Below are 27172 nucleotides of genomic sequence, written 5' to 3' on the forward strand. Positions count from 1 at the left end.
TTGCTGTGAAGTAGGCTTGGAGTGGGGCTCAGGTTCACACAGCAGCCAGGAAGGATCCCGCCCTCAGAGCCGGAGTGCGGGTTAAATATCAGTTGGCTTGTCAATTTAGACACCTTGTTTTTAAAAAGGGTGCTTATCTCTCAAAGCTGGGTGCTGAAATAAATACTGTATAAATAAATAAAGGATCATACGGAAGCAAGGCAAGGGTGTAGAGGTGACAGGCCAATCCAGGGCGGCCACACGCTGGTCTTTATAGAAGTTTAGTGATGGGAGCCAGGTGCCTATGATGCCACAATTGGTGAGAGCTTGAAGGTTCTCTGAAGACACAATTAGATTTATTTTTCTGCCTTTTCCCTTCATCTTTCTCTTTTCAAATTTTTTCTTTAAGATTTATTCTGAGCTGGGTGGTGGTGGCGCACGCCTTTAATCCCAGCACTTGAGAGCCAGAGGCAGACGGATCACTGTGAGTTCAAGGCCAGCCTGGTCTACAAAGTGAGTTCAGGACAGCCAAGGCTACACAGAGAAACCTTGTCTCGAAAATCCAAAAAAAAAAAAAAAAAAAAAAAGATTTATTTTGAGCTGTGCGGTGGTAGCACACGCCTTTAATCCTAGCACTCAGGAAGCAGAGGCAGGTGGATTGCTGTGAGTTTAAGGCCAGCCTGGTCTACAAAGTGAATCCAGGACAGCCAAGGCTACACAGGGAAACCCTGTCTTGAAAGAATAAACACCCAAAACCCAAAAACAAACAAACAAACAGGCAGGTGGATTGCTGTGAGTTTAAGGCCAGCCTGGTCTACAAAGTGAATCCAGGACAGCCAAGGCTACACAGGGAAACCCTGTCTTGAAAGAACAAACACCCAAAACCCAAAAACAAACAAACAAACAGATTTATTTTTAAACCAGGTGGTGACGGCACACACCTTTAATCCCAGCACAAAGAGACAAAGACAGGCGGATCTCTGTGAGTTTGTAGCCAGCCTGGTCTACAGAGCAAGTTCTAGGACACCATGGGCTCTGTTACACAGAGAAACCCTATTTGAAAAAACAAAAACCAAACCAAACCGAAACGAAAAATGACAAAAAAGGAGAAAGATGTGTTTTGAGTCTGAGTTTTGTCTGCTTGTATGTATCTGTATCATGTGAGTGTCTGGTGTCTGAAGGTCAGAAGAGGGCACTGTGTCCCCTGCAACTGGGGTTATGGGTGGTTTTGAGCTGCCATATCAGTACAGGGGACAGAATCTAGGTCTTCTGCAAGAGCAGCAAGTGCTCTTAACCACTGAGCCACCTCTCCAGCCCACCCCCGGCTCCTTCTTTCATATGGGTGGAGCACTGAATTAAAGGCCTTACACGGGCTCTACCACTGAGCTACATCTTCAGCAATTTATGTATTTATTTAGAGACCGGGTCTTACTATGTAGACCAAGCTGGCCTCCAGCTCACAGAAATCTGCCTGCCTCTGCCTCCTGAGTGCTGGGACTAGAGTCACGCACTACCATACCTAACAGGTCCCTTTTTATAAAATAAGTTCTGAGGCAGGTGGGCATAGTGGCACAAGGCTTTAATCCCAGCACTCAGGAGGCAGAGGCAAGTGGACCTCTGTGAGTTCAAGTCTAGCTTGGTCTACAGAGTGAGTTCTAGGACAGCCAGGGTTCCATAAAGAGACTTTGTCTCAAAGAACACAACAACAACAAACGTTCTGAGGCAGAGTTTTGTTGAGTTGCAGAGGCAGCCTCCAAATGCATGATCCTCCCACCTTGGCCTTTCAAACAGCTAGAATTACAGATCTATAGCATCTCTCTCTCTCTCTCTCTCTCTCTCTCTCTCTCTCTCTCTCTCTCCCCTCTCTCCTTCCTCTCTCTCCTTTCTGTCTCCTCTCTCTCCCTCCTCTCTCCTCTCTCTCTCCTCCTCCCTCCCTTCATCCCTTTCTTCTTTTTTGTTTTATTTTACTTTTGCTTATTGTGTAGACAATGTGCACACATTGGCAGTGCACAAACACCACTATGTGTGGGTGAAGCCAAAAGACACCTCTTCTGTTCTCTCCTTCCACCTTTACAGGGGTTCCAAGGATTGAACACAGGTCAGCTGACTTCCGGGGCTTTACATTCTGAGCCAATTGCTAGCCCTGGTTGTTGTTGTTGTTGTTGTTTTTCTAAACAAGATGTCACAGTGTGCAGGGCGTGGTGGCGTACGCTTTTAATCCCAGCACTCAGGAGGATCTCTGTGAGTTCGAGGTCAGCCTGGTCTACAAAATGAGTCCAGGACAGCCAGGACTACAAGAGAAACCCTGTCTCAAAACAAACAAACAAACAAACAAAAACAACAACAACAACAAAAACAACAAAACCAAAATCAAACAAAAGATATCACAGTGTACCCTAAGCTGGCCTCAAACTTATGATGCCCCCACTACATGCCTCAGCCTCTCAGGAGCTGGATTGCTGCAAGGGTGGCCCTGCATAACCATTTTTTTTTCATTTCTTCCTCTTTTCCATCTTCCCTCCTTTCCTCTCCTCTTTTCTCCTTTCTTTCTTCCTGTGATAAAATAAAACACCCTCCCCCCCCAAAAAAAAAACAAAGAAAGGAGAGAAGGAAGGAGAAAGAGAGATAGAGAGAGCAACAGTGCTGTAGATCTGTAATTCCAGCTGCTTGAGAAGCTGAGGCAGGAGGATCACAAGTTTGAGGCCGGCCTCTGCAACTAAGTGTAGCCCAGCCTCAGAACAGTTTGCAGTGAACCCTTCCCTGCAACTGCCAGAAGACACACCCACCTCCCTGCTCCCTTGGAAAACCTCCTGTCTGGAACTCTGCTGAGAAGTGCCAGCCTTCTCTGGTTGGATTGTATTTTGTTTTATTTTATTTTTTAAGATTTATTTATTATGTGTACAGTGCTCTGCTTGTATGTACACCTGCAGGCCTAAAGAGGGCGCCAGATCTCACTGTAGATGGTTGTGAGCCACCCTGTGGTTGCTGGGAATTGAACTCAGGACCTCTGGAAGAACAGTCGGTATTCTTAACCTCTGAGCCATCTCTCCAGCCCAGGTTGGATCTTATTTAAAGAGATACATTCCTTTCCTGTCTCCTCCTTTCTCCCCTGTCCTGATCCTTAGTGATCAGACCAGCTTGCATTTCAAGAAATGAGAAACACAAATCTGAGAACTGATGCCGGGAGTGGAGACACACCCAGCTGACAGATTGGAAGGCTCCAGAAAAGCTGTCCATCCTGGTGCCTTCAGCTCCCAGGGGCTCTCCTACTCACTCCCTCTTCCCAGGCCCCTCTATCCACATCTACCCTCTGTCAGGAAACCACATGTCCCACTCACTGCAGAGCTGGCTGGACAACAAAGGCTTCATGGTTCTTGGAGCATTGTGTGTGTGTGTGTGTGTGTGTGTGTGTGTGTGTGTGTGTGTGTATGTGTGCGCGCGTGTGTCCCTCCCGGAGTCCATACTGACCTTCCATGCACATACAGTCATCAAAACATTTGTTGTTGAGGCCACGGTTGTGGGGCGTGCAGATATGTTCCCGGAGGTCACAGCACGTCCCTGGCAACATAGCAAGCACATGTGGTCAGCCAAGCTGAGCGGCTCCTCCTCGCCACCCTGCAGAGTCCCACTGGACAGGAGATCCATCATATGTGTGGCAGGCCATGCCCTGGTAGGCCATCTGCTGTGCGAGGAGGCTCAGGGCCAGAACTGCTGCTCTGAAGTCCCCAGAGGCAGGTGGCAGAGCCTTGAGCCTCCCCAGATGGGCCACTTGATTGATCAGGGGAGGATCAAAGGTGGTGTGGGGGTTCATCTCCCAGGAATGGGGCTGTAATAGCTGGGGGTGCCTCAGGGAGCATGGACTCTAGCATCCTCGCGGACAAATGGGGAAACTGAAACCTGAGTGGCCGCAGGGCTTAGCCTACGCAGCCCTGAGGCATCTTTGCCCATTACAGAGCTAGCTCCCAAGTTCCAGCCTGTGGGCCCTGACTCCAGCCTTTTCTTCACAGTGAAGAGACAGCCTGTCTGGGCTCGCGTCTGTCTTCTACAATGCCAACTGGCTACTATTTTACAGAATATCCTGCTGATGTGGTGCCATGGAGACGGCCGCTTGTGTCTCCCCCACCCCCTCCCCAAAGCACTTATTATTTAGTGGCAAGAGGGGACAGCAGTCACTGGTCTCCTACTGTGGCCTCCTTGGCCCGTGTCCCACCCACCCCTTCCTCAGCAGCTCCAGAACAACGGCTGGCATGGTAGAAACCAGGGCCAGCACTCTGGCTAGCACGGGGCTTCCCCGGCAGGCAAGGCTTTTCTCCACAGCTCCCTTTGAGGCAGGACGTCACCAGACCCAAGTTTTCTCTGTCAACTTGTTTTCTCTCTTGCCTTTTCTAGGCATTCACCAATGCCCCTGATAAGCACTGAAGACCGAAGACAGGGTCTGACCTTGAACTTCTGATCCTCCTGCCTCCGCCTCCTCAGCGCTGTGGTGATAGGTGTTACCCCCACCACCACCACGGCTTCTGAGTCCACCTCCGAGTCTACTCTGGGGAGGTCCACCTGATCCCACAGGGCTAGCAGTTCAGACTCGAGTCAACAGCAGACCTCCTGTACTCATCTTACTGTGATGGGTAGAGCAGTTGAACAGGCGAGAGTGTCACGGAAAACATCCCCAGAAAGTCAGGGGGTGGCATAAGAGGAGGGGTGAATTAACCCCTGTGGGTGTTCAGAGGACAAGGTCAGGAGCAGATCTGACTTAGGGCAGGATGGGCTCTGGGTAAGAAGCTGTGAGGAACCAAGTTCGCTCAGGCTGTGTGATCTTGGAAAGGACACTTAGCCTCTCTGGAGCTTAATTGCCTCATTTTGCCTGAAAACGAAGTCAGTTAGGCTCACCCCTCTCTTTTCTCTCCCCACGCCGCCCCCCTCTGTTTGTTTTTGTTTTTTGAGACAGGGTTTCTCTGTTTAGCCTTGGCTGTCCTGGACTCACTTTGTAGACCAGGCTGGCCTCGAACTCACAACGATCCACCTGCCTCAGCCTCCTGAGTGCTGGGATCAAAGGCGTGCGCCACCATGCCCGGCTTTCTCCCCGCTTCTCTTTAATATCACTCTCTGGGTGTATGATAGTGACTCTCAGGAAATTGGTGGCTGCTGATAACAGCACACAGGAAGCTGGTGGCTACCGTAGTTGCTGTGTGTTGTGCATAAAGGGTCATGACCCTCAGACTCGCTCCCATGCTTGAAACCCTGTCTCCAGTGCCTTGCTGGTGTTCCCCACAACCCTGGCGCCTCAAGGGTGGGTATTGGGGGGTACCAAGGTACCTGGCAGGCAATCCTGGTGATGATCACACGAGTCCCCCTCAGCTGGTGATGTCTCATTACCGTCACTGGTAAAGTGACTCCAGTGTTTCTCTGGGGACAAGGAAATGTGTGGTCAGACTAAGCCCAAGACTTGGGTGTCACAGAGCCACATGGCCACTGTCACAGTGTGACTTGGGCAAGACCCTCTCTGCTTCACTTTCTTCCCTGAAGCAGAGCCCACAGTACACTCCTCATAGCCCGTTTCCCTGTAAGAGGCACGGGGGCCTGGCTAGTGGGCAGTAAACATGAAATACTGTTTGTTGCAGTGAGAGTCAGGTCCAGCTTAGACTGATGTGCTCCAGCCCACCTTTGGACACCTGTAGGTCATCCTGGACTCAGTAAATGTCCTCCGCGAACAGACGCTGGGGAGAGGAGTCAGAGCACGGGGTAGGGTGGCAAGGTAGGCGTACCTTTCTTCTTTGCAGAAGGCCACACCTCTGGCTTTAAATCCTCATAGTCTGTCCAGTCAAATAAGGCCATGTCCAGCGTGGGCATCACTTCCCCATTGGACCTGGGCTGCGGCTGCAGAAGATGAGGCAGGAGAGGGGACCTGGAGCCTCCCAAGCGAAGGGAGTGGGGACATGGGGTCTCAAGGCCAGAGGGCAGAGGATGAGGCCACCTTGTTCACCGCTTGGATTCTGCAATCCATGCTGAAGATGTCAACATGGTGCCCAGGGAGGCTGGTCTACCTGCTCAGCGTTTCTATTTTTTATTTTTTATTTTTTTTGGTTTTTCGAGACAGGGTTTCTTTGTGTAGCCTTGACTGTCCTGGACTTGCTTTGTAGACCAGGCTGGCCTCGAACTCACAGCGATCCGCCTGCCTCTGCCTCCCGAGTGCTGGGATTAAAGGCGTGTGCCACCACGCCCGGCAAGCTCAGCGTTTCTAGACACCTTGCTATGCCTCTCTGTCCCTTCCTCTGGAGTGCTGTGGAGACCACATGCAGGCCCTGATTCCACTCACAGCCCTGACCAATGTCCTGGGGACTACCAAGGACCAGATCCTATGGCTGGGTCCTCATGTACCCAATCACCAGGGTTTAGCAAGGCACAGAACATAACTGCCTGCTCATGGCCACAGCTTTGGCTAGACTCTCAGGATTATGAGGTGAAGAAAGAGGACGAAGAAAACCCACAGCTGCCTCCTGACCCTCAACATGCCAACGATGCCTGAGAGCGCTAAACCCTGTATGTACGATGGACGCACACCTCTTATGACTCTAATTGGCAAATGAGGCACAGTCAAGGCTGGAGAGGTGCCTCAGCAGGTCAGAGTGCATAGCGCTCTTGCACAGGATGGGAGTTCAGTTCCCAGAATGCCCACCAGGTGGTTCAGGAATGCCTGTTATTCCAGCTCCGAGGCATCTGTTGCCTCTGGCCTCCAAGGGCACCTCCACTCTTACACACACCGCCTTCCTCACACATACACACAATTAAAAGAGTCAGTTTAAACACGGCACAGCAAGAGACGGACAAGAACTCACAACCGGAGCGGCAGAGCTATGGACTGCCTGTTTTCTTTCCCACCTCGCTTCTCCTACTTCTTCCTTCGTTCCTTCATTTCTTCCTTCCTTCAACAGACTGTCATGTAGCTCAGGCTGGCTCCAAAGTCACTATGGAGCCAAGGACACTATCAATCTTCTGATCCTGCAGCCTCCACCTCCTGAATGCTGGGGTAACTGGCCCTGTACCACCACCACCTCCGTTTTATACAGCGCTGGGAATCAAACCTAGGGCGTCATTTGTGCTAAGGAAGCATTTCACCAACGGAGCTACATAGTGTATTCCGTATTGCCAATACATAATAGATAGTATCGATCCATTTCAGTGTTGTTATGGGATTGTAGATGTGAGCCACCACATCTGGCCTTGAATGATTTTATTTTGAAAAACCAAAACCAAAACAATTTTCTAAGTGATAAGAAAGAAGGAGCTTTAATCCCAGCACTTGGGAGGCAGAGGCAGGCGGATCGTTGTGAGTTCGAGGCCAGCCTGGTCTACAAAGTGAGTCCAGGACGGCCAAGGCTACACAGAGAAACCCTGTCTCGAAAAGCAACAACAAAAAGACCTGGTGAATTCCTGTCCCCTTCATAGGCGAGAACAGCCTTCTTCTAGAGTCACCAGCAGTCAGAGCTGTGTGAGCTTCCGTGTTCACTTTCCGTTTACTTTTTCAGAGTTGGGGTGCAGGCAGGTCAACCACCTGACTGGCCTATGTCATTCTAGGTCATGGCTTTTTAAATCACTGTGGCTGCTTTCTGAACTCTCCCTGACTTTCAGGGTCCTCCACAAGAGTCCCCCCTCTAGCTGCACAGAGACCAGCATGCTGAGGTGGCACTGGCTTCCTGCTGTTCCCAGCCAGAACCTCAAAGCCATGTCCTCGGCCACCCGAATACCCGGTAGTATCAAAACTTAATGGTGGCTTCCACTACCCCCTTCTGCTGTGCCTCAGTTTACCTAAGTAGAACAGGAAATGAATCAACTAAAAGTGAAGTAGCAGGGCACACCTATGAGGGATTTCTTTCTTTCTTTCTTTCTTTTGTTTTGGTTATTGGTTTTCCAAGACAGGGTATCTCTGTGTAGCCCTGTGAGGGATTTTTGATTGGTTGGTTGAGGAGGGAAGACTCTCGCTACATCTGGGCCACACCTTCTCGTGCCAGCCTACAGAAGGGACACAGAAGAAGGAAGCTTTTGTTTTTTGCCTGCTTGCTCTCACTCTTGCCCACAAGTTTATCTACCCTGCTGCTGAGGCGCTCCTTTGCTGGTGTTAGTACCTGCTTCTTCAGGATTCCAACATAGACCAAAGACGAGCTGGGATATCCAGCCTCGGATTCCTGCCTTTCCATCGGGAGATAGCTGCTGGACCATTCCAACAAGTCCCTTTTGATATATACATTCATTCTATCAGCTCTGTTTCTCCAGAGAACCCTGGCAGGCAGTTACATGAGTCTCAAAAAGGCATGGACAGATTTAAAGCCACACGAGGACCCTACCTGGGGCCATGGGGAGGTGAAGGGCAGGATCCGGGACTCTTGGGTGGTAGGAATGGCAGCGTCTGCGCTGGTTAGAAACAGCATGCTGGGGGCCAGGCTGGTGGAAGACTCCTCGGTGGCGCCCTCCAGTGGCTGGTCTTCAGAGCGGTCCATCTTCTTCATTAGGGAGCTGGGGCCACGGATGGCAGCTCGCCCTGGGATGAGGCAAGCACAGGGTGACCCGCCTGCTGCTGCTCGGTGTCTACCTAAAGGGCAATGCATCTTTTCTGCTGTAAGCTAAGGGCTGCTGGGCATCATGGGTCCTTGGTCTATCCAACAGCCTGCTTTCTACCGTGCTAGAGACAAGGCAGTCATAAGGTGTGGGAAGGGGCACTGAGTAAAGAATTCTCCCAAGAAGGTACATTCTAGAAGGTCAGGATCCAGGATGCCTGGGGGTAACCAGGGATGTAAAATCATAGAAGGCATCCTGGAGGAGGTGAGGTTTATGAGGTTGAGGGACATTGCTTGGAGAGGACCCTTTGAGAGAGAGCTGGCAGGGGACACACACACACACACACACACACACACACACACACACACACACAGTCACACATGTACCCCCACCACCGCATGCTTCTTCTGTGGTGATGAGTAGCCATCGACATATTTTTTCTTCTTTTCTTTTCTTCTTTTTCTTTTTGTTTGTTTGGTTGGGTTTTGGTTTTTTGAGACAGGGTTTCTTTGTGTAGCCTTGGCTGTCCTGGACTCACTCTGTAGACCAAGCTGGCCTTGAACTCACAGAGATCCGCCTGCCTCTGCCTCCCGAGTGCTGGGATAAAGGCGTGCGCCACCACTGCCCGGCCCCGTATTTCTTAATGATCCACTGATAATGCGGGGTTCCCAGTGAGCCACTTCATCTGACAACTGCAGGGACCCTGAGAAGTGACTGCTGCTCATCTACAGAGGAGGAATCCAAGCCAGAGAGGTCCTTTCAGGAAGGACACACAGCTCATGCCTGGCAGAGGGTGGATTTGAGCCTCGGTCAGGCCTGAGAGTCATCGGGGGCGCCTTTGAATCGGACATGGTGTTTCAGGTGTTCCTGCGCGGTCCCTTCCCTCCTCCTCCTTCCCCTCTCGTCTATCTGCCGGTCCCTCTCTCCCTCCTCCTTTGGGCCGCCATGAGGTGAGCAGTCCTGTGCTTCTTCCGCGATGCTTTGCCCCACAAGCTGTGGGCTGATTGCTCTGAATCCTCCATCCCAAATAAACCTCCCCTGCTTTGTGCGGAGTTTTCCCGGCGATTTATTCATCACCGTGGCAGACAGCTGACCACCACACGGGGTCGCTGGTGGTCAGGGTTGCAGGGTGCCGCCTAGGGAGCTGTGGATTCACGAGCAATTAATTGCTCCGGTGCCGCCTGAACTTCAAGTCTCTCTTTCTACACTTAAGGTTGGGCAGCATCTTTGCCGAAGGACAAACCGAAGCTTAAGAAGGTGGCTTGCCCAAGGCCACAAACGAGTAGTGGAGTGACATCGCTCTTAGCAGATCTGACCTCAGAGCCCAAGCTCTCAGCCTCCGACCCTGTCCCAGAGCTCATTAAAGGATGTGTTAGGAAAAGGGACTCCCAGCTGTTCTGTCTGTGCGCCCTCAGGGGCTTAGAGCAGGGTAGATTTAGGTCAGACGCCAGGTAGCTTCCCGACTTAAGGCGGTGACTGATTGCCTAAGGAAGCAGAGCTTCTATTGTGAGTTGCTTTTTCTCCACCTCTGTCGTCTCCCGCCCCCCCCCCCCAAGCCTCCCCCCCACCCCCCGACCACTCTGACTACAGTAAGATGCGTCCCCTCTTTGGGCACCCGCTTCTACCCATTTGGGGACTCTGAATGGTCTCTCCGGGGCTTTAAAAACTGACTCTCTGACTACTTCCTGCCCTTGGCACTGGGCTAGAGCCTTCCCCGAGAGCACGGCCCCAGGTCCCCAGATACCTCGGTGATGTCGCAGCCGGTCCCGGCGCCTCTTGTGTTCTCTGCCGCGTTTCTTCACCCGCTCCCACCCGGGAGACCGGGATTCCTTCTCGGAGTAGGGCAATGGCAGCCCTAGAAGCCGCTCCTTGTCCTGAAGAAGGCCCACAGGGTGCTGTCCAAGCGTCATCTGGGAAGCCTGCCTAGTGGCAGTGACCACAGCTCCCTCCTGGGGCCCGCTGGGTACTCCTGGGCTCTTGTCCTTTTTGCCCAGGCCCCGTCGACCGTGAGGCACCCACTTTGCCGAACTGGGCAGGTGGGAATGAGTTTTGGGCAGGTTCCGGGCAGAAGATCCAGATGCAAGGGTGCCTGCCACGTGGAGCTCCGGATATAGCAGGAGGAACAGGAACAGGATGGGGACCTTGGGCACAGTGTACCCCGCCATTGGCTTTCCCTAAAAGAAAACCAGTTTCATGAGGGCAGTACGCACCTCCCCCCAACAGCCCCTCCGAAGGCTCCATATAGGCGCCCCATTACAGAAACTGCTTTTCCCAGGTGGGTGGGGGTGGGGGTGGAGAAAGCTCTGCTCCCTGGAGACATTTTTGGTTTTTTAAACTTTTTTTTTTTTTTTTTTTTTTTTTTTTACTTATTTGTTTGTTTTTAGAGACAGGCTTTCTCTCTGTAGCCCTGGATGTCCTGGAGCGCTCATGCAGTAGACCAGACTGGCCTTTAACTCACAGAGATCCGCCTGCCTCTGTCCCCCAAGTGCTGGGATCAAAGGCGTGCGCCACAACGCTGGGCACAACTAATGAACTTTTTGTTTTGTTTTGTTTTTTTGCTTTTCAATACAGGGTTTCTCTGTGTAGCCCTGGCTGTCCTGGAACTCACTTTGTAAACCAGGCTGGCCTCGAACTCACAGTGATCCGCCTGCTAGGATTAAAAGCATGCACCACCACGCTCGGCCAACTAATGAACTTTTTAATCCTCCCCCAAAAGGGAAAGAGCTGGCCATGGTGGTTCACGCCTGTCATTCTAATGCTTGAGGGATGGAGGCAGGAGGATCAGTTCAATTGTACCCTGTCTCAAAAAAAAAAAAAAAAAAAACAAACCTCAACAACAACAGTCCAAAACATTTTTAAAGTAAATCGTTTTCGAGACAGGGTTTCTCTGTGTAGGCCTGGCTGTCCTCCACTCATTTTGTAGACCAGGCTGGCCTTGAACTCACAGGGATCTGCCTACCTCCTGCCTCCTGAGTGCTGGGATTATAGGCGTGTGCCACCGCGCCCCGCTTGCAACAAACACTCTTAACCTAAGGAAACCATCTCTCTAGCTTTTGTTTCCCCTGAGACAGGGTTTTGCTGTATGGTTGGCCTGAAACTTGTTAGGTAGACCAGATCAGCTTCAAACTCACGGAGATTCACCTGCCTCTGCCTCCTGAGAACTGGGATTGAAGGATTACACCACCACACTTGGCTTGCTTTCATTGCCTTCTTAAATAAAATAAAATAAAATGAAAAAATAAAATAATAACAAGTAGGGACTGGAGAGATGGCTCAGAGGTTAAGAGCATCGTCTGCTCTTCGAGATGTCCAGAGTTCAATTCCCAGCAACCACATGGGGGCTCATGACCATCTGTAATGTGATCCAATGCATATGCAGAGAGAATACTGTATAAATAATAAATCTTTAGAAAAATAATAACAAGTATCTACTACTACCACTACTACTACTACTTGAGACAGGATCATGGTAGATATCTCAGGCTGGCCTTGAACTCATGCTGCTCCATCTGCCTTCCCTTTCTGCATGCTGGTATTAATAGGTATAAATTACCACTTGCTGCTGGAGTCATGATGCTAATGGTTTCTGATGGGAGGAGGCTAAGAGAGCAGATGGAACACACCACAATGCACAGTCCGGTTCCCCAACAAAGGATTGTCCTTGAGGGCCAAGAAAGATGGCTCAGCGGTTAAGGGCACTTGTTGCTTGGTTCCCAGCACCCACATGGCAGCTCACAACCATCTATAACTCCGGTTCTGGAGGATCCAACGCCCTCTTCTGGCCTCCACAGGCACTGCATGCACATGGTGCGCATTCACTAATGTAGGCAAAACACACATACATTAAAATAAATAAAATAAATGAGGATCCTTAGCTTAAACCCTTCCAGACTAGTCTAGAAGCCCTTTCTCTGGCTCTGCCCTTGGCCATGTGCCCTCTCAGGAGCTCTCTATATGGAAAGTCACATCCTGTGAATAAATGTCTGTGCTTTAGGTCTTTTGTGGCTGTCAGGCGTGGCCTGGCTGCTCTGTCCTTGTTCCCATAATCCACCCTCCTCCCCTTTGAATCTCGTGGAGCCCAGGCAGGCCTAGAACTCATTAAATAGCCAAAGGTTGGAATTCCTTTTTTTTTTTTTTAATTCCCCATTCTCTGGCCTCCCTGACCCTACCTCCCTACTGCTAGGAAGACAGGTAGCTTTGAGATCCCCAGGGGTCCCTGCACTGTCCCTGTCCCATGGTGCTAAGGTCTTTGGGAATGACTGTGCAGAAAGGATGATGACCATCCCACCACACCACACACACACAAGGTAGATCAAGCAGACCAGCTTCCATATCGCTCCCAGCCGCATTGGAGCCTCTTGGAGACTCAGTGCCTGAGGAGGAGGCTGTCCCCAGTTGGTCCAGAGGACTGCTTCAGAAGGCCTGAACATAGCGAGTTGATGGGTCTGTCAGACTCTGAAGATCCTCCCGCCTGTAGCATCCTTATCCACCCCAGCCTCACTGCTTTGGCCAGGCTCATATCAGGTCAGCTGGCTGATTGAATTTTTATGGCACAGGATTCCATTAGGGTCCCCAAGGTGCTGACGCTACCATTTCTTTGTGATTTGTGGCTTTATAATTGCCTAGGGCAAGGAAAAGTTGTTAGGTCTGGAAGATGCCCTGGTTCCCAGCATCCTTCACTCCAGCTGGCTCAGCTTCTGAAGCCCTCAGGCGCACCTCACTCAGGCTGTCAACAAGGCCAGAGCAGGGGCTGCCTTGCCCAACCTTGGAGTCACCACTAGACTGGCTCACCTGAGGCTAAGAAAGAAATGCACCTGCACCGTGCTTCCCTTCATGGCAGCGGGGTGGGGTAGGGGGGAGAGGGGCGGGGCTTGGGCTCTCCCAGAGCCACTGGCTGAATATCAGGAGGTCTCATTGCTTTCCATTGTGTCTGTTAGCTTGGGACCAAAACCTAAGGGACCTGGAAGCCAGCTTGCTGTCCCTATGGAGTCACAGTCAGTGAGCCTCAGAGCTTCTGGACCAGCCTGGGTACTGTCTTGGAGAATGGCCTGCAGGCGAGTGAGAAAGCCCATCCTCCTGGCATCAAGGCTGGGGCATAGTTTGTTTGGTAGAGTGATTTGCCTAGCATGTATGAGGCCCTGTGTTCTATTCTCAGCACTACATAGACTGGTATGTAGTGGTGCATACCTGTAATCCCAGCACTCAGGTGGAAGAGGCTGGAGGTTCAGGAATGTCACACCATCCTTGGCTATGTAGGGAGTTGGAGGAGAAAAAGAGACAAAGACAGAGAGAGGGAAGAGGGGGGGGGAGATTTTTTTGGTTTTTCGAGACAAGGTTTCTCTGTGTGGCCTTGGCTGTCCTGGACTCGCTTTGTAGACTGGGCTGGCCTCGAACTCACAGCAGTCCACCTGCCTCTGCCTCCCGAGTGCTGAAGTTAAAGGCATGCACCACCATGCCGGGCAAGAGAGGGATCTTTTCTTTTAAAGAGAAATTAAACCAGGGTCCTGTGAGATGGCTGTACAGGTAAAGGTGCTTGCTGCCAAGCCTGATGACCTGAGTTCAATTCCTGTGACTTATATGTTGGAAGAAGAGACTGATCCTGCAAGTTGTCCTTGGACATATATTTGAACACTATGAACTAACTCTCTCTCTGTCTCTCTGTCTCTCTGTCTCTCTGTCTCTCTGTCTCTGTCTCTCTCTGTCTCTCTCTGTCTCTCTCTGTCTCTCTCTCTCAACACACACATACACTAAAACAAATGAAACAAAAATGAAAAATAAAACAGGGCTGGAGAGATGGCTCCGGGTTAAAAAGCATTTGCTGCTCTTGCAGAGGACCCATGTTCAGTTCCCAGAACCCACAGGGAAGCTCATAAGAACAGTTCCAGAAGCTGGGCGTGGTGGCACACACCTTTAATCCCAGCACTCAGGAATCAGAGGCAGGAGGATGGATGTGAGTTTGAGGCCAGCCTGGTCTACAAAGTGAGTCCAGGACAGCCAAGACTACACAGAGAAACCCTGTCTCAAAAAACCAAAAACTAAAAAAACAAGAACAAAAAACCAGTTCCATGGAATACAATGCCTTTTTATGATCTCCATGGCAACTGCATACACATGGTACATATACATGCTTGCAGGCAAACACATAAAATAATAAAAGATCTTAAAAACCCAAACCAAAACCATCCATATATGATAAGCTCCAGACCAAGCCACCTTCCTGCGTCCCATTTAACCAGTCTCCTCCTTCAGATTCAAAACCTGGTGTAACACGGGTCCAGCCTAGCCTTGGCATCTGTCTTCTCCCTTTCAAAGCCAGTGGGGACCCTTCAGACACACTATGCAGCCTGGAACAATGTCTGCCCTCCACACCACCTTTCTTTGACAAATCCCATCCATTCCAAACCCCTCAATCAGCCCCACCTAGAAACAGTCTCCCTTGGTACTGGGTATGATGCCCCCCTCCATGCTGGTGTTCCCCCTCCATTCTAATTCCCCCCTCCGTGCTGGTGGTCCTCCTCCATTTTTTTTTTTAGTAATTTATTTATTTTTATCATATGTGCATTGATGTTTTGCCTGCATGTATATCTGTGTGAGGGTGTCAGATCTTGGAGTTACAGACAGTTGTGAGCTGCCATATTGGTACTGAGAATTGAACCCGGGTCCTCTGGAAGAGCAGTCAAGTCTTAACCACTGAACCATCTCTCCAGCCCCTCCATGCTGATGCTCCCCTCCATGCTGATGCTCCCCTCCATGCTGATGCTCCCCGCCATCCCCTTCATGCTGATGCTCCTCCCCCATGCTGATGCTCCTCCCCCATGCTGATGTTCCCTTCCATGCTGATGCTCCTCCCCCATGCTGATGCTCCCCCCCATGCTGATGCTCCTCCCCCATGCTGATGCTCCCCTCCATGCTGATGCCCCTCCCCCATGCTGATGCTCCCCTCCATGCTGATGCCCCTCCCCCATGCTGGTGCTACCCCACCCATTATGATACTTCCCCTCCATGCTTGCATCTCCCCATGGCTTCCAGATCTCATGTGCCATGTTGGTTTGCAACTATCTGTTTTTATGAAGTACCTGACTGCCCTGGCAGCAGGGAGAGGGAAGAGGGTGTGCCCAAGCCACGCTCAGCACTGGTGCACACCTAGAATTCTGTATTCACAAGTACTGGTGACCCCGGTCATGGATGGGTGCAAATTTATGGCGTGTGTGTGTGTGTGTGTGTGTGTGTGTGTGTGCGTGCGCGTGCGCACGTGCATGTGAGTGCACAGGAGCTGGCAGACTTCATAGAGCCCCTCTTGAGACTCCAGGGATTTGTAAGATCTTGGCGCAGCCCTGCAGTCAGGATGCCAGCCTGGCAGAGAGCCACTCAGGAAACATGGGCCACCACAGAAGCCGTGCCAAGGATCCCCAGCGAAGACGGGCTCCGATCCATTCCTGTCACTCTGAAAGCCAGGTGGAGGCTGTGTCACAAAGCACTAAACATTTGGGCACAAAGCAAGGCAGGTTCCCCTCACCAACTCCCCCCTCCCCTCCCCCTCCCCGTCACCCTAGCCCTGTGGGTTCTGCCTGTGGCTTGTTCCCAAAGTCTAAGATGGACTGAGAACTGTTCCTTCTCACACTGGGGATGGTCCCCAAGGATGGACCAGTCTCCACCCAGGCCCAGCAGCGAATCATCAAGACCAAACCAAATAACAGGACCCATCAGAATAGGAGTGTGACAGCCCCATTCATGGGTGTTTAATTCCCTCAACTGCTGGGTGCCATTTCTAGCATTTGGGAGACCGAGGCAGGAGGATTGCAGTTCATTTGAGGCCAGCCTTGGCTAGATAGTGAGAGACTCTGTCTCAAAACAACAACAGCAAACATAAGTGTAAGAGGAGATTAAGGCTCAATGTAACAGAGTTCCAGGTCTGGGCTCTTTAAGCATCCTGTGCGCAGGGGACATAGTGCTTATCCCATGGCCCAGTGTTCAGTGCCAGGCGTCATCATCGTCCTTGTCTGTATTTGCTGTGACCAGAATCTTCACTAGTGATTGCAGTTAGAGCCAGAAACTGGCAAGGAAAAACAAAAACAAAAAACAAATGGGAGGAAGGAGGGGGAGGGGAAGGGTTTGAATTCCGGCTCCATCTTGCCTGGCACAGTGAGAAGAGAGTTGTCTAGTTGGCTGTCTCCATCCAGGAGGCAGCAGGAGGCAGTGTCATATGCAAATGAGGCATCCATCCAGCTGAAGCAAGCTTTAATTCCTGAGCCCTCTCCCTACAAACAGCCCTGCATGGGGCGGGGCACAGCCTTGGTGAGGGAGGGGCTCCTGCATTACCCGGCTGGCAGACAACTGTGGAGTCTGACCACCTGGCTTCCTACAGCAGCTGCAGGGCCTGCATTCCTGCCTTGCTGCCTGGCTTGGCCCACTGGTTGCTCATGGGCTGGAGTGGGATACTGGCCAGGGAAGCATCTTGTGGAAAGGGCGCTCTGCTGGAGCCTAAGGATTGTGCGGCTTGAACCAAGTCCACTCAAGAGCCCTGCCTCTACCTCCTGTGATAAAACTGAACCACGGTACTTGGTGGGAATATTGGCACCAAAACTTTTGAGTCTAATTAGGTGGGGTTTTTATTTGGAGGGGGGAATTGAGACAGGGGCTCATTTGGGGGGGTGCGGGGGGAGGTTTTCGAAGCAGGGTCTCTCTGTGTAGCCCTGGCTGTCCTGGACTCACTTTGTAGACCAGGCTGGCCTCGAACTCACAGCGATCCACCTGTCTCTGCCTCCCAGGTTGCTGGGATTAAAAGTGTGATCCACCACGCCCGGCTTGAGATAGGGTCTCATTATGTGGGCCTGGTTTTCCTGAAACTCATAGGCCAGGTTGGCCACGAACTCCCAAGTGCTGGACCTAGAGGCTTGTGCCACCACACTCAAACAACTGGGTTTTTAAAAAATGTACGAGTATAGTACTGGAGATATAGTTCAGTGGTAGAGTTCTGGTCTATCTACCTCCCATGAACAAGGCAAATTTAAAATAAAAATTAATTAATTTAAAAAACAAATAAATGACAAATGTTCTCAAGTATGATCTCTTCTCTACATGCGTGTGTGTGTGTGTGTGTGTGTGTGTGTGTGTGTGTGTGTGTGTGTGTACAGGGACTGAGCATACAGCCTTTGACCTGGAACTTTCTCTTTTTTTTGTTTTTTATCTGTTTGTTTGTTTTTGTTTTCAAGACAGGGTTTCTCTGTGTAGCCCTGACTTGCTCTGTAGATCAGGCTGGTTTCAAACTCAGAGATCCACCACCTACCTGCCTCTGCTTTCCAGGTAGAGAGGGGTTAAAGAGTGTGCCACCATAACCAGGCATAGACAAGGATCAATGTCTCAAGTAGTCCAGGTTGGCCTCTAGCTCGACATGTAGCCCAGGATAACCATGAACTATTGATCCTCTTGTCTCCAGCCCCCCACCCCCACAAAGTTCTTGGATGGCTGGGGTCCATCAGCACAGCTGGTTTCACTGTGGTTCTAGGGCTAGAACTGTAGTAGTTCGGAAGGGCTAGGCGAGCACTCTGCCCACTGAGCCATGTCCCCAGGCCCTTTACCCAGTTTAAACACAAGGGAAGCTCGCCAGGGAGGACTCTGCCATAAGCCCCAGGACTCTGTGCCTTAGAGGACAGGCGCACAAAGTAAAGCCCTTGCTACAGGCTAGAGTTATCTGAGAGGAGGAACCCCAGTTCAGAAAAGGCCTCCATAGGATGCTGTAGGCAAGCCTACAGGACACATTTTCTTAACTATTGATTGATGCGGGAGGGCCCGGCAAATTGTGGGTGGAGTCCTGGGTTCTTTTAAGACATGGGGCTGAACAAGCCAGTGGGCGGTACTCCTCCCTGGCTCAGCTCCCGCCTCCAGGCCCCTCCCTGTTTGAGTCCCGGTCCCAGCTTCCTTCTATGAAGAACGATGTGACGGTGTGACGTGGGAGTGTGAGCCAAATAAATCCTTTCCTCCCCAAGCTGCTTTGGTCACGGCGTTTCCTCACAGCAATAGGAACGCTAACTAGGGCCCCTGACATCCACTCTCTGACTTTTTAACAGTCAAAGCGGGCAGCAGGCACCCCTCCCCCTCACTGACGCGCACCTGAAGTGATTTTGAAAGCTGTACAAAGCGGTGGCTGCACAGCCATTGCTCCGTGAGGTCGAAGCCTGCGTGCAGGGCTTACAGCTGTGGATGCCTAAGTCAGGGTAAACCATCTCTTGGGGGACAGAGTTACTGGTGTGGACAGATGCTATACTGCTCATAAAATACCGTTTTTGTTGCTTTTCTGGACGTTATTGGGATCGTGGGTTAAATTTCAAGGATTTACACTGCTCCGAAGGTTCTGGGGCCAGGCATAGTGGTGTCTTTAATGTCAGCAACTCAAGAAGCAGAAGAAAAAGGCTCTCTGGGCGAGTTGGAGAACAGCCTGGTTTATGTAGTGAGTTCCAGGCTAGACAGAGCTACAGAGTGAGACTATATCTTAAATTGGAAAAAAAAAAAAAAAGCCGGGTGTGGTGGCACAGTCCTTTAATCCTAGCACTCAGGAGGCAGAGGTAGTCGGATCTCTGTGAGTTCAAGGCCAGCCTGCTCTACAAAGGGAGTCGAGGACAGTTTAGGCTACACAGAGAAACCCTGTCTAAAAAATCCAAACCAAACCAACCAAACAAACACACACACAAAAGGAGAGAACCAACTCCATAAAAGAGTCTTTTGAACTCCGTAGTCACATAGTCACACATGTCACATAGTCACACTATGACATGTCCCCATCCCCACTGGGTCTGGGGTTGTAGCTCAGTGGTAGAATGCTTGCTTAACATGTGCCAGGAGTGCCTGGCTTTCATCCCTAGGACATTGGTACAAATAGAGTTTTGTGGAATAGATGTCGTGGTCCCCCAGGTCCTGTCTATGAAGGGAGCCTGGAAATTCATGATCTACAGTTGAAGTGTGTTTTCCATCTGTCTATCCTGACTGCCAGCCCCCTGGGGAGGGGACAGATACATACACTTCCCTGGAATCTTATGCAGGGGTGGGGGGTGGGGGTGGGGGACACAGCAGGTACTGGGGACACACTGGCATGGGTCCAAAGGATAACTTGTGGAGGTTAAAAGTAGAGACGCAGAACTCCGGTTCCAACAGCCTTTGTCTGCTGTTCCTTCTCTCCAGGTCTCCAAGGAGTCCCGCTGTGCTCGCTGCCCATGTTTTCAGTGGTGTCTGATCTCGGCACAAGTGAGACATTTATGGACTTGGCCACCAGGATAGTACCCCCCAGACCAGTATGAGGCCTTGTTAAGGCTGCTTGCTGTTCCGGTTAGGGGAGCTTCAGGATGGAGTTTAGGTTATCTGAGGGGAGTAACAGGACATGGAGAGCCTCGATGTTGGCAGTCCCCCCGGGATACAGCTCAGAGGTTGAAATGGTCCCCTTGAAACACAAGCCTTCCTGGGCTTGGAAGAAGCTTGAGAAAGTTACACCTTGTTAAAGGTGGCCAAGAAATCCAGGTGTGGTGGTGCACTCCTTTAATCCCAGCACTCAGGAGGCAGAGGCAGACAGATCTCCATGAGCTTGAGGGCATCCTGGTCTATAAGAGTGAGTTCCAGGGCAGGCAAGGCTACACAGAGAACCCCTTTCTAGAAAAACCAAGAAAACAAAACAAAAAAAAAACCCCAAACAAAACCCAAACTTCATTATCTTTGGTACCTAGGCTATTGAAAATGACCTGTTACTCGCTCAGATCCAACATTTAGTCTTCAAATGACCACACACCAGCTGTTGGTTCTGGCAGAGTGCTGGGCTGGTGCAGAAAGACACCAGAAGTCAGACAAAGTGTTGGCTGAGAATCTTGGCTCCAACTCTGAATAGCTGTTTGACCCTTAACAAGCTAATGAACCTCACTAGATGTTGATAACACATCTGAACAATGGACGTGTATGTGTGTGTGTGTGTGTGTGTGTGTGTGTGTGTGTGTGTGTGTCTATGCACACGCATGCATGTGTGTGGTATATACTGTTTTGGTTTGTCAAGACAGGGTTTCTCTGTATAGCTTTAGCTATCCTGAAACTCACTATGTAGATCAGAGATCCACCTGCCGCTGCCTCCTGAATGCTGGGATTAAAGGCGTACACTACCACCAGCTGGTATGCATTAGTGTTTTGCTTGCATATAGTGTGTATGCCTGATGCCCATTGGATTCAGAAGAGGGCATCTAATCCTCTAGGCCTGGAGTTGACGGTTGTAAATAATTGCCATGGTGCTGAGAATCAAACATGGGTCCTCCACAAGTGCAACAAGCATTCTTTTTTTTTTTTTTTTTTTTTTTTTTTGGTTTTTCGAGACAAGGTTTCTCTGTGTAGCCTTGGCTGTTCTGGACTTGAATTGTAAACCAGGCTGGCCTCGGAACTCACAGTGATCCACCTGCCTCTGCCTCCCTGAGTGCTGGGATTAAAGGCCTGTGTCACCATGCCCGGCTGCAACAAATATTCTTAACTAAGCCACCTCTCCAGCCCCCTGAAACTACCGTTAAAAAAAAAAAAAGATTTATTTATTTATTTGGTTTTTCTTTTCTTTTGTTTTTTCAAGACAGGATTTCTCTGTGTAGCCTTGGCTGTCCTGGACTTGCTTTGTAAACCAGGCTGACCTCAAACTCACAGCAATCCACCTGCCGCTGCCTCCCGAGTGCTGAGTGCTGGGATCAAAGGCGTGCGCCACCAGGCCCGGCAGGTTTATTTATTTTTATGTATACAGTGCTCTGCCTGCATGCACATCTGCACACCAGAAGAGGGCATTAGATCACATTATAGATGGTTGTGAGCCACCATGTGGCTGCTGGGAACTGAACTCTGGAAGAACAGTCAGTGCTTTTAACCTCTGAGCCATCTCTCCAGCCCCAAAGCTACCATTTCTTAACAAGTCCCAATATAGCTGCTGTGATTTTCAGGGACCAGGGACATGGCACTGAGGTTCTAACTCAGCACCCAGCAAAGAGATTGGCATCTGAAAGGTCCTCCTCATCCACTTCACCTGCTCCGAGCTCCGGGAGGGCATCCATCTTATTACGGTCTTCCTACCTCTGACCCTAGCAAGGAAGTATACCAGATGGCAAATGCCCGGCTGTGATGTGGCAAGGGTTGTCAAAGATGGACCCAGGAAGCTTGTCTCCTAGCAGCAAGCATTTGGCTGCCCTCCAGACACCATGCAGAGAGAGCCAGCTGTCCCTTGGCCATAGCTGTAGAAGAAGGACAGAGATGGGACCAGCGAAGGAGGAAGCCAGACAAGACAGAGGCAGATCTTGGCCAAATGGGGGCCAGAACAGGGATGCTAGAGTGACCTGTTGCTAGGAGCCACACCCAGGGCCACTGTTGGAGGAAGCTTCAGCTCTTCCCAAGGGCCCGGGAGGATTGGATGCATGGCTTCCTTTCTGTGCCCATTCCCTCCTGCCATATTACTCCAGCTGGCACAGCAGCTAAGGGTCAGTTGGGGTGCAAGGGCAGGCTGCAGGGTCTTTTCTGTGATGGTCAGCCGCAAAGGAGCCCAAACACAGGGATTTCCCAGTGACTTGCTCTGTCTCCAACCAAAGTCCTTGCCCAGGAACCAGCTCTGCTTCTAGTCTGGCCAGCAGGACCCAGCAGAACACAGGCAGAAGATACAGCCTGGAACTTTCTATTACCTCCTGTCCTCTTGACCAAAGAAGCCAGGTGTGTGTGTGTGTATGTGTGCAGCAAGTCTACTGAGTGTCAGGCTCTGGGACCACAGAGAAAAGAGATGCAGCTCCCATGTAGGGAATGAGACAGTCTCCCAGCAACCCTGAGGCCATAGAGACACAGAGGCCAAGCAGAGCAGGAGACTGCATCTAGAAGGGGGCATCTGATCTCCATCTGCAAAGACAGGCAGGCTGGGCCTGAGCACAGGGCCAAGAGACACCATAGTTGGAGGGATCGACCTGAGAGGAAGTCAGGGGGACAGAGACACTTATGCCTACCATTGCTACGAAAACTAAAAAGTAGATGGGGGTGTGGTGAAAGGCATAGGGGGTGGGGGGGGCAGGAGGGGGGGTAGGCTGGACCAACAGAGGTTTCTGTAATTAATTTAGTGGCCACACTGGAGCCAGAAGACAGAGGAGGTGGCGTCATTTTCATTCAGTGAGGCAAGGAGGGTCTGAGTAAGCTTCCCAGGGTTACAGGAATTGCTGAGCTGGCTTCCTGCATAAGGCTGTGACCAGGGGATGCAGAAACAGAGATGGTGGGGGTGGGGGTGGGGGGGGCAGAGAGTTAAAGCTGGGCTCTCTTGTGCCAGGCAGGAGCAGGAGCCTGGGTGAGGCAGGGAAGGGGAAGGCCCTCAATTCCACTCTTGCCTCGCTGTAAGAAAACACAGGCACAGCTCAAACAAAAAACAGCCTGGGAGCCTCCACCCTGCCTACTGAGGAAAGGCTTCCTCTTGTGCGGCATCACTGTTGGGACTCCTGGGTCAGCCTAGCACCTGTTCTGACCGTGGACCACATAGATGTTAAATGGGGGGAGGGATAAGGGATTAAAAAGCAGGTTTAGGACTTGGCAAGCCAATCTGCCAGAAGGGAAATGCCTTGCCTCATAGCTGGCACCATGGGACAAGGCTTGGGGGTAAAACAGAGGTCCAGAGCTAGGGCAAGTACCACAGACGTCTCCACTGCTCTTCGGGGCGTTGGCAGCACCTATAGGCGTGCCATCTTTAAGTAGAGGGAGAGGTCGCTGTAAGCGTGGCTGGTTGTATGGGCAGGCAGGGGATGTGTGGGAGTGTGACAGGTTTCAGATGGGGCCAACGTCTCTAAGCCCGGACTTTGTGACAGCTGTGGACGCCCCCGCCCCACGTCCCACCCCACCCAGGGACTGTAGGGTCCCTCTCCCATTCCCCACCAACACCATGTAGGTACCTTAAGAGGCTTATCTCGTGATACGGAAACACAGGAGCACATCCTTACAACTAGATCCTATTGTCCCTGTTCTATGATGGAGACACTGAGGCTCAGACATGCACTCCTTTGTCCAAGACTGCTTATTTCCAGAGTCCCTGCCAGCCCAAGCTCAGAGCGACAGCAATGAGCCAGTTGAGAACACCTTGTCTGCTACCAGACTGAGGGTTAGGGACCCTAGAGGGACAAACAGCAGCAGCAAGGATCACCACCTGAAAGAGGGAAAGCCCAGAGAGTACCCAGCTGAGGTGGCCAAACAAACTTGTCAGGGAATCCCCGTCACACTCCCACGTTAAACGTGAGTTCTGGCTCCCCAAGGCAGCTGAGCCCTCGAGGCTGACGGAGAAAAGCCCCGCGGTGGGGAAGACCAGGTACCTAGCCAGCCTAGAGAAGAAAGCTGGGAACCCTCGAGGTAGTATAAGCACACTAGTCCAGCTCCGGATGGGAAAATATAAGGCCCGGCTATATCAGCTTTGGATGAGCTTAGCGCTCCGAACACACCCAGCCTCCCAGGCGTCGTCGTCGAAGGGACAGAGGCGCCCTGGCCAGGTCTTCCCCGACTCAGGGAGTCTCTGAAGACTTCTTTCAACGGTGATGGACGAGTTCCCCCAACTGAGAGACCACCCACAGACAGAGACAAAAAGACACCGGGTCCCAAAGGGAGAAGTCTAGTGCAGAGGACTGCGCGCGAGACCCGGGACCCCGAGAGGGCGGCAAGGGCGCACCAGGCAGACTGCCACAGAGCACGAAAAAGTGAGTGTCCAGTCTGATGCCAGGGGGCGGACCAGGCGTCGGGGGGACAGAGATTGGAACCAAGGAGACATGAGGCGCGAAGTGGAGACGAGACAGAGGGACAGACTGACAGACCGATCCGCGGGTCGGAGGGCAGGGAGGAAGGCAGCATCTTCCCTCCGCGCAGGTGGCGGACCTTGGTCAGGGCGCTCCGCTAGGTGAGCGGAGGGCGGGGCCGGGGGCGGGCCGAGCCGGGCCTTACCTGTCGGGCAGGCGGGGAGGGGACCCAAGGTGTAAGGCCGAGCGCCTGCGGGAGCGGAGCGCAGCCGTAGGCGGAGCAGGACAGTGCAGAGAGGTGCACAGGCGGCGGGAGGCTGCGCGGGACTGCGAGGGAGGGAGGGAGCGAGGGGCGGGGACGCCGCGCTGGGAGGGGACGTAGGAGGGGCCGCAGGGCTCTGCGACCCCCCGCCGAGGGCCAGCCCTTGGCCAGGGCGAGCCCAGAGCTCTGCGGGCGCTGCGCTTTAGCCAGCTGCGCTCGCCGCTCGCCGCCCGCTCCCCCGAGGCCTTGGCGCCGCCGCCAGGGCGCGGGGCAGACAAAGGAGGCAGACAAAGGCGGGCGCAGCCCCGTGGCAGTGTGGGCACCGGGCGAGGCGGGCCCGCTCCTCCCGGTGCGTAAGAGCCACCTCGGCGCGGCCCCGGGGCGCGTGGGACGGGAGGGGCTCTGGGCAGCGGTGGCGCATCTGGAGCGGCCCTGCGAGGGAGCGGGCGACAAAGGGCAGCGGCGGGGCGTCCCTGGCGGACCCCCTCCCCCCCAACAATAGATCCAGGCTGCGCGCTCAGCTGCGGCCGCGTCTGGCGGGCCAGGAGCCGGCGGGGTCCCCAAAAGGATTATTCCGCCTAGGCTGTCAAATGGGACGGAAGAAATGCTGGCGGCAGGGAAGGCGGGACCGGCAGCGGCACGGCCTTTGTAGCCTGAGAAAGTGCGCGGAATGGGGGATGTTCTCAGAGAAGCCTTTTTCCAAGACAGTGTGCACGAGGGCTTCAAAGTGATCGGACTTCACCCGGGTACAGATACCTCACCTATGCCCCCTTGTCCTGTATGGAAGGAGAGACACCCTCACACACCCCCAACACACACACACACACACACACACACACACACACACACACACACACACAAACACACACGAGTCAGCTTCTCCTCACTTTCGTGTCCCTAGCCGGCCTTGCGCGCTACTCAGCCCAGCCCAATCCCGACAAAGCCAGCCCTCGGGGCCCGCTCATCCATCACCATGCGGGGCGCCATGTCCTGCCGACACTGGGAGTCCCGGAATGCTGGGTTACGGGTCCCACGGCCCCCATAACTCACAACGGGGTCAATAGGGGCGCCGACATTGCAAAGATCAAAGAGTAGTGGGGCAGACCCGGCACGTGGGAAGAGGGGGAGGGTTCCGTTTCCAGTGTGACAAACTGTGGCTTAGAGATTTAGGAGCGCGGCTCTGCGTCAGGCATGATTCCTCCTCCGGTGCCACGGGTCATTGTAAAGAACTCGGGGCTTGAGGCTTAATGGCAGTGCTCTGAGTAAGAAAAGTGTTCTGTACCTCCCATCCCACAGCAGAGGCTCCAGGGAAATTAGCCCTTTGCCACCGTGAGGTTATTACATGACCGTGGCGGGCACAGAATGGCTTGGTAAGAAGACTAGGCGCTTACTAGCTCAAATAACTGCTTTGGTGATTAACCTGCTGGATACAGCTTCGTTATGGCTCAGCAACTTGAGAACAGACTGCACAAGAGTAAAATCAAAGGCAGTTTAGTTCCTAGCATTCACATAGCAGCCCATAACCACGCTTAACTCCAGTTTCAGAGTATCTAACGCCCTCTTCTGGCTTCCCTCTTTAGGCACACAAGTGGCGCACAGACAGACTTGCAGACAAATGTACACACAGAAACAAATCTTAAAACAAAACAAAGCCGGGCGTGGTGGAGCACGCCTGTAATCCCAGCACTCAGGGAGGCAGAGGCAGATGGATCTCTGAGTTTAAGACCAGCCTGATCTACAAATCGAGTCTAGGAGAGCCAAAGCTATACAGAGAAACCCTTTCTCAAACAAACAAAAAACAAAACAAAACAAAAACCCAACCGAAAAAAAAAAAAAAAAGCAAAACAGCCGGGCGTGGTGGTGCATGCCTTTAATCCCAGCTCTTGGGAGGCAGAATTTGGGAGGCAGAGGCAGGTGGATCGCTGTGAGTTCGAGGCCAGCCTGGTCTACAAAGTGAGTCTAGGACAGCCAAGGCTACACAGAGAAACCCTGTCTCGAAAAACAAAACAAAAACGAACAACAAAAAAAAAAATAAAACAAAGCAAAAGCTCCAGGTTTATGGCACGTGTCTTAATCCACCACTCAGAAAGCACAGGAGGCAGAGACTGAAGTGAGTTTAGTAAAGTCTCAAAATATAAGAAACAAACAAACAAAACAGGGAGAGCAGTTAAAACTGTAGCAAAGAAGAGGCTGGACTTAGGGGAGGGAGTGGTGAGCAGGAGGAAGTGGGACTGTCTTCAAAGCATCAGGCAGCCGCCTGGTATGCGTGGGCAGTAGATGCCCCAAGGAGGTTGTTTCAAATGCTGTTCTGTCTGGTGCCCAGCTGTGAGACTCTGTTGCCCAGCTTCTTCCAGAGTGACTCAGTTAGAGGACTAGGCTTTTGCTTTATCCAGATTATGGTCACTTGAGCCTCAGTTTCCCTCTCTGTAGAATGGGGGCAGTTGATTGGCCGAAGCAGATCCGAATATCTATCCATCAACAGATGGGAGGACAAACACACCGTGATCTATCAGAAGAAGAGGATGTTAATTGGTCCTGAAATGGAGTGAGGGAACAGCAAAGAGGCTCAACATGTAAAAATGTTTGCTGACAACCTCAATTTGAACCCCAAGACCCACATGGAAGGAGAGAGGTCGTTACC

General features: G+C 52.0%; 1 protein-coding gene across 1 annotated transcript in view; it reads right to left on the bottom strand.

Moving 5' to 3' along the window:
* Positions 1-24568, bottom strand: part of DRAXIN (dorsal inhibitory axon guidance protein) — a 28732-nt gene extending 4164 nt beyond the window's left edge. The window contains exons 1-6 of the mRNA XM_084786020.1: positions 24475-24568; positions 10274-10703; positions 8319-8512; positions 5742-5853; positions 5293-5382; positions 3448-3537 (exon numbers count right to left, since the gene is read on the bottom strand). Of these exons, the coding sequence (XP_084642146.1) occupies positions 3448-3537; positions 5293-5382; positions 5742-5853; positions 8319-8512; positions 10274-10694 (907 nt within the window). The 5' untranslated portion in view covers positions 10695-10703; positions 24475-24568. The remainder of the gene's footprint in view (positions 1-3447; positions 3538-5292; positions 5383-5741; positions 5854-8318; positions 8513-10273; positions 10704-24474) is intronic.
* Positions 24569-27172: the final 2604 nt, after the last annotated feature.

The sequence above is a fragment of the Acomys minous genome (genome assembly GCF_964271855.1).
Source record: "Acomys minous genome assembly, chromosome: 6".
Lineage (NCBI taxonomy): Eukaryota > Metazoa > Chordata > Mammalia > Rodentia > Muridae > Acomys > Acomys minous.